The 7,954-nt window shown below is 35.0% G+C and overlaps 1 protein-coding gene across 1 annotated transcript in view; it reads left to right on the forward strand.

The window, feature by feature from the left end:
- The window catches only part of MLF1 (myeloid leukemia factor 1), a 40,221-nt gene that overhangs the window by 25,530 nt on the left and 6,737 nt on the right, over nucleotides 1-7,954 (forward strand). Inside the window, exons 2-5 of the mRNA XM_017890522.1 lie at nucleotides 702-849; nucleotides 1,652-1,693; nucleotides 5,171-5,254; nucleotides 6,417-6,545. Of these exons, the coding sequence (XP_017746011.1) occupies nucleotides 702-849; nucleotides 1,652-1,693; nucleotides 5,171-5,254; nucleotides 6,417-6,545 (403 nt within the window). The remainder of the gene's footprint in view (nucleotides 1-701; nucleotides 850-1,651; nucleotides 1,694-5,170; nucleotides 5,255-6,416; nucleotides 6,546-7,954) is intronic.

A 7,954-nucleotide genomic window follows, 5' to 3' on the forward strand; every position in this document is an offset into this window, starting at 1 on the left:
AAAAAAAAAAAAAAAAAAAAAAAAAAAAAAAAAACATAGGTTCTTGAATGAGACTTGTGACAAAAGGGTAAATATCAGATTATAGAGTGTTGATATTTATTTTATGCAGTATGGGATAAAGGTGTGGTTTTATTATGCTTTAAATGAATTATATTGGATAAAAACAGGTTTTCATTAATTTTATTTATAACTACAGATGTTTCTCAACTTATGAGAAGATTACATTCCAGTGAACCCATCGCAAATTGAAAATATTATACATCAAAATGCATTTAATACACTTAACCTACCGAGTATCATCAGAACATATACATTAGTTTACAGTTGGGCAACATCATCTAACATAAAGCCTACTTTATTATAAAGTGTTGAATATCTCATGTAATTTATTGAATACTATACTGAAAGTGAAAACCAGCATGGCTGTATGGATCCTTGAAGTACTGTTTCTACTGAATGTGTAGTGCTTTCATACCACAGTAAAGTCAAAAAACCTTAACTTGAACCATTGTAAGTAGGGAACCATCTAATAGTGGATCTTTATGAGATAATTCTATTTTTGTATAAAATAGAATTATCTTCTACTCTTCTTGTATCTAACAAACATGTTAGCCCAAAATAATTCTTTGTAGTATTTAACTGCCTACTTACTATTTAAATTCCAACACTGAATCTTTCATGATTATGTATATTTTCAACAGTGAGTCCATTCTTGCACACCAAGAAAATATGCCACAGATGATGAGAAGTTTATCTGAACCCTTTGGAAGAGACTTGCTCAGTATCTCTGATGGTAGAGGGAGAGCTCGTAATCATAGAGGACATAATGATGGTGAAGATTCTTTGACTGTAAGTTCTTTTTTTAAAGACAGTTAGTGAGAAGACCCTGTAGGAATTTGAAGAAAATCATTACAGAAGTATATATCTATAATGATAGGATATGACTCATATTCTTGTTATAGAAATCACTATTATATTAAAGGGGGGAACTTTGGAAAGGTGAATTCTTGAACAGTGACTTGTCAGCTATATAGAATTCCACTGTGCTAACCAAAACTTTTAGGTCCATAGGGTTATATATTAGAAGCAAAACTTAAACCATTTTTTTTTATATTTATGTATATGTTTCTCACCTTGTAATTTCCTCCAATATCTGAAATGAGAACAGGCAAGGAAATATCCTTTCTCTCCCATACTCATTGTTTTAATACTTGAAAATCATATCAAAAGCTACAAAGGATTGTCTTTATTGGACCAGGAAACACTAATCTTCTATAATCTTACCTATGGACCTTCAAAACTTAGATTAACCTTTAATTGTATCTCGAAAGCCTTACAACTGAAATATATTTTCATATATCTTGCCTTAGAGCAAAGCTAGAGGTTACAAACATACTCAACTAAAAATTTTTAAAAAACAGGATATTTATATATCATAACCGTTTTCTTTTTTCCCTTTTTTATTTCTGTTGCTTTTTCAGCCTCAGGAATAATAGTTCTAAGATAACAAGCCTTCAGGGGTTTCAATAAAGATGAATCTCAGCAATTGAAATGTAGATATTTGAAACTCAGTAAACATTTAATTGGTAAATTGAGAAACTTCTGTATAGTAAATGTCATAATCAAAATGAATTGGATATTATTTTTCCAGGCAATGAGTTCTCTTGTACCTTTTGGCAGTTTTGGTGGTATGGTTCGTATCCTAAGACACAAATCATTTTAGCAATATTTTCTGACAAATACTTATTTTTCATTAACTCAAGCTGACTAAATTGGCCTGCAGCCTCACTTTCATAATGGCTTTTTAATATTTGTACTGAAAACCTCTGTTTCAAGTATCAAACTTACCTTAAAAAGTTTAGGCACATGTTTCCTGAAGTAAGTCATTTCAACATATATAAAATTCATCTTCAGAAATAAGAAGTAGATTTTATTGGATGAATATTTGCTTGATTTACAAAAGGGATCCTCATAGTTGTGTTTGAAAGTTGGGGACTTCCACATGCTTATGATTACTTTCTAAAAGGTTTTTAAAAAAGTACTAAACTGTAGATAGATAAGCACAACATTTGGAAAAACACAGATTGACTGCTTTCTCTAGGATTTTGTTGCCACCTTGCCTGTGCAGCTTTTTCTTGTCTGTACTTAAGAATGGCTACTCTGCAACCAGCATTTCTGTCACCTGTTTCTTAGGGTTTTTGTGCTGTGTCTGTGATGCTAGCTTCCAACACACTAAAAGCATTCTGGGGAGTAGCAGAAAATAATATGAATTTGGAACATTTGTATCTACAGTCTCATGAAACGAGTTTTTTTTTAAATTATTATTTTGTGCTACAATGGAATCATTTGTTTCCTTGAAGTTTGACATACAGGTATAACATTCGTCCCTCCTGACCAGTGTACTTAGTAAGACAAATGACAAAAAAAGCAGTTGTAACACAGAGTTATGAATAAAAATGATCAGGAAGTTCAGCATGCTATGGGAGCACAGATGGAAAAAAGCACCTTTTGAGGTGGGGTGGGTCAGTCCAAGCAGACTTCCTGAACTTTAAGGATTAGTAGAAGTTAGCCTGAAAAGGAGGGAGGGGAAAGGAATACTGTTCAACAGAAAGGAAACAGCATGTGCAAAGACCTGAAGGCTAGGGATCTAAAACATGTTTAGTATCACTTAACCCTGGAGTATGAGTTGAACAGTAGATATTGATGAGGAAGAAGAGGTATCCAGAGACTTCTTTGGGCCATAGTAAGGAGAGTAAACATTATCTTAAGAGCAGAGGAAGCAGTGATGACTTATGTCAAAGTGGTAATAGAGTTCAGATTCTTGAAAGATTAGAAGAGACCATAGTGGAGGCAGAGAAGCCAGAAGGCTATTGAAGCATTCTTGGTAAAGTATTAGTGATGGCTTACTTCTACTAGGTAATGTCTGTGTTGATAAAAATGAATTACTTCATTTGAGAGAGTTAAAAGGGCAAATTGATAGAATTTGGTGATTGATAGGGTTGAAGGAGCAGTAGAGAGGGAGAACGGGAGTATCACACCCATTTTTCTGGCATGAAGATTAAGGTAGATGGGAATGCCACTGAGATAAGGCATTGATTCAGTACAGATATAGGAGTGTGGTGGTCAAAACAATCATTTTAGTTTTGGGTGTTTGGCATTTGAGGCATCTGTGGGTTTTCCAGGTAGATTTATCTGGTAAACTGTTGGATATATGGATTTGAGCTGAGCTAGAGATAATTTGTTCATTCATTCATTCCACAAATATTTATTAAACCCTCTTAAGTGCCAGGAATTATTATATATATATTGGGGATATTGTAGTGAATAAAATAGACAAAATTGCCCTGCCCTCATAGAGATTATTTATATAAAGTGGGAAGACAGACAGTAGTACACAACAAAATAATTTCAGATAGTCACAGTACCCTGAAGGAGATGAAACAGGGTAATGATATAGAGGTGGGGGAAAGTGAAGGAGGGATTAGACAGGTGACCAGCAGTGGCCTTTCTCAGGTGATGATACTTGAATCATGAGAAGGAACTAACTAGGCTAAAAGTCAGGAGGAAACATTTAAGGCAGAAAGAGGAGAACGTATACAAAATTTTTGAAGGCCTTAAGGGCCCACTGAAGTCTCAACTCCATTTTGTACCCCAACTTTTTGTCACTCCAGTGTGTTGGGTCACCCCAGAGCAAGTGCAGATACATCTTTTGATGGTTGATTTGAACGTGAATTGAGAAGAGGACAGAAATACCCAAATGCCTAATCTTTTCCTCTCTCTCTTTTTCTCCTTCTTTGGGTTAACCCTTCCATATCTCATGATAATAAGAACGGATTCTCAATCTAGTGTTAAAGCAAATATTCAGAATATTTCCTGAATTGCGTTTGCCTCTTTGAAATCCAGAATGAATTCTACTTCAGTCTTTTTTGTACCCAACTATATATTAGTGTTTCCTAAATGTGCCTTTGTTGTTGCCTAGTATATTAAGTGCAGGTTCTAAGGAGGAATTTGGTTTTCCCACCTATTTTACATTATTAATATCTGTAAAAATCCAATAGCAATAGAAGGCAGAGACACAAACAGAACTTAGAGGATTCAGAGCTCCGCTTGCTTGAACAGAGAAGTTCATTAAACCAAGCAACTCATTCTGTTTTATAACAGGTGATTTACTGGGTAATACATTGGAATGTGTGCTTGACTTTTATTTTCTGGTGAGTCTTCCAGTGATAAAACCTAAAATCACTGGTAGATTTTAAGACCTAAAATCAGTGGTAGATTTTCCTAGAGCAAAGTTTCTCAACCTCAGCACTACTGTCATTTTGGGCTGGGTAATTCTTTGTTCTGGGAGACTGTCCTATCCATTGTAGGTTGTTAAGCAGCATCCCTGACCTCCACCCACTAGATGCTAGTTATATGCTCTCCTCATCTGTGACAGCCAAAAATGAGTATAGTTATTGCCAAATGTCCCCTGAGAATCAAAATCAATCTTGGTTGAGAAACTACTGTTTACAGGAATTCTTAACTGTTTTTCTGAAGACACATACCTCATACTTCAAGGGTGTAGCCTACTGACCCTTCAGTAGGCAGCAAATTGAAGACCTATTAGTAAAGTGAATTGACTTCTGTCACCTAGATCCTACTATGATGAGAGGAAGGCTGGCTACTTACTTGAGGGGCAACTTCTATCAGCCATGTGGTACTGCTGGAGGTGACACTGGCATCTTATACCCAAGTTTTATTTATTTGTATGGTGGAATATTGAGAGATAAAAAAGAGAATTATGAAAACTATCATATGCTAAAGAATATATCACTTAGTATTTAACATACACCAAATTGTGTTTTGAAAAAGTGAGTAATGAGTGATTAGGTGTGTATGTGTATTTATGCATGCACATATATGTGTATATATACACGTGTGTATATATTTATAATGTTACACTTCCCTAATTATTTGTATGCTGTCTCTTTGGGATTTTGTGTATGCTTCAATTTTCTCCTTAACTAATCACTGTTATTATATCCTCTTTAAGTTGTCTTTGTCTGGTTGATTACTGCATGAGATTTCACTAAATGAATTGGAAAAAAATGTTTTAGCTGTTTTGGAAGATATATTTGCATCTTTTGTGTTGTTACTTATAGTTAATAATATACTTTCTGATATTCTGTAGCATACAGATGTCAGCCCTTTTCAGACAGTGGACCAAATGGTGTCAAATATGAGAAACTATATGCAGAAATTAGAAAGAAACTTTGTAAGTACTGAAAACAAAGCATTGAGAACATTGTGTATACTTTGGTATATTCTATTTCACAGTGGCTTTTAAACACTTTTTTAACCATAGTGGTTAAAAAAGATATCTTACATGATTAACCCAGTAAGCAATATTTGTATACTTTATAAATATATTTGAAACACAAGTTTCATGAAAAAATGACTATACTATTTACAGTATATGCAGTTATTTTCTAGTCTATTTCATGTTTTAAAATCCTGGTTACAATGCACTAAATTGAGTTCATAACCTCCAAGTTTGAAAATAATAAATTGAGTTCATAACCTCCAAGTTTGAAAATAATGTTAACTTTCAAAATTTTTTTAAAATTGAAAAAAAATTGACCTCAAAACATTGATTCTATTGAAAGTCACTATTGTAAATGAACATTTTATATGAATTTGCATAATTTTATTAATAACCTGTCTACCTAAAAGGATTTGTAACATCTAAAGAGTTTTAGGGTTTTATAAACAACTCTGAAAACAGAAATTTTAGGAATGATGTTTAGGTCCCTAATAGTCCAAATACTTATAAACTAGTACTATAACAGTACTCTCTATATTAACATCAAAACCAGTCACTTGATTTGATCTGAAGAAGACCCATATCATTCTAGTCATCCAGTTTGAATTCTTTGGATCATTTCAGAATGCTCAAATAATCTAGGGCATTATTGGTTTTAGTAATGTAGCAATCTGGTACCTACAGGAAGAGGTATGAAACTTGATGTATAACTAACTGATTGGCTTGACGTTGGCAAGATTATGCACAAGGGTCAACCACTGACTATAGAAGTATCACAGGTTTGGGGGCATAGCATCTTCATTGAAATCTAAGCCACAAGCACCCAAAGACTTAAGGATCTCTCAATTAGTCACTTATTAGTCTTTGTAATGAGAGTGAGATGATGGTACCTAAAATGGACGACCATCAGGACCCTCTAGGGGTGCCTTTTTTTTGGGTGGAGGTAATTTTTCAAGTCACTTCTCACTTGAGAACCTGGATGTGCCCTTTGACTATACTATATTGGTAGTTTAGTATCCTTAGTAGAACTTAGAGCTAGTGTTACTTATTTGAACTCTCTGGCAATAATTATTTATATTTGACTCGACTGAATTTACAATCTGTTTACCTTTAGGGTCAACTTTCACTGGATCCAAATGGACATTCATTTTGTTCTTCCTCAGTTATGACTTATTCCAAAATAGGAGATGAACCACCAAAGGTTTTTCAGGCCTCAACTCAAACCCGTAGAGCTCCAGGAGGAGTAAGTTTTCTATAAGCATTCCTAGAGCTTTATAAAGTTAGGGGATGATAGACTGTCTAGATCAAATTTTAACTATTCAAATTTAATCTGGTACATGATGCCGGGCGTACAAGAGGGAGGTGTGGGGGTCGGGTGTAAGGTAGTCCTCACTGTGGAAACCATTAAAACTCAACTGTATTTACTCAGTTTGTGGCGATTTTCGTGCCCCACCCCGTGAGGGTGCCTTTTTTCATGTAAATATCTATGGATGTTTATTACCTTTACTTGTTGACAAGGTAAACAAAACACGAAAAGAAGCCTTTGTTTCATGAAATAATGTCTATTTTTAAGTTTACATTTGAAGTGAATTAATTTTTTAACTCATGAAATATTTGAAATGTACAGAGAGGATATAGAGAATAACATAATAAGTGCTCATATTCCTGCCACCCAGTTTAGTCATATCATAACATTTTTCTCTATTTGCTTCAAATTGTCTCTTGCTTTGTTTTCCTTTTAAGCAAAAATGTACAGAGGCAGTTAAAGCTTCTAATACATTCCTCTGAGGTCTGTTTCCCCTTTCTCCCCTTCTCAGAGATTACCATTTTCCTGTATCTGGAGTTTATCATTTTCATGCATGTTTTTACAATTTTATTACTTATCTTTCTATCATAAAAAGATGGATTATTTTCCAGATTTCCCAACATTACATAAAGGGTATCATATTGCATGTGTCCTCTGCAACTTGTCTTTGCTGAGTAATATGCTTCTGAGATTTATTCAACTTGATACATGTGGCCCTGGTTTCTTAATCTTGTATATAGTATTCAAAATATGAATATATTGTGATTAATACGCTTCTGAGATTTATTCTAGTTGATACATGTGGCCCTGTTTTCTTTAACTTCTACGTAGTATCCAAAATATGAATGTACCATTATTTTTAAATCATTTTCTGTCAGTAGATATGTAGGTGAGTCTAATCTTTCACTAATTCATCTTTATATACGGCTCCTTATACAAAGAGTCTAGGAGTGGTATTGCTGAGTTGTAGGATATGTGTACTTTCCTCTTTACCTAGCATTTCCAAGCTACCATCCCAGTGATTGAAATTGTTGGCTTCCGGCCGGGCGCGGTGGCTCAAGCCTGTAATCCCAGCACGTTGGGAGGCCGAGACGGGCGGATCACAAGGTCAGGAGATCGAGACCATCCTGGCGAACACGGTGAAACCCCGTCTCTACTAAAAATACAAAAAACTAGCCGGGCGAGGTGGCGGGCGCCTGTAGTCCCAGCTACTTGGGAGGCTGAGGCAGGAGAATGGCGGGAACCCGGGAGGCGGAGCTTGCAGTGAGCTGAGATCCGGCCAATGCATTCCAGCCTGGGCGACAGAGCAAGACTCCGCCTCAAAAAAAAAAAAAAAAAAAAAAAAA

Source organism: Rhinopithecus bieti, unplaced genomic scaffold, assembly GCF_001698545.2.
Source record: "Rhinopithecus bieti isolate Rb0 unplaced genomic scaffold, ASM169854v2 scaffold_17971, whole genome shotgun sequence".
Lineage (NCBI taxonomy): Eukaryota > Metazoa > Chordata > Mammalia > Primates > Cercopithecidae > Rhinopithecus > Rhinopithecus bieti.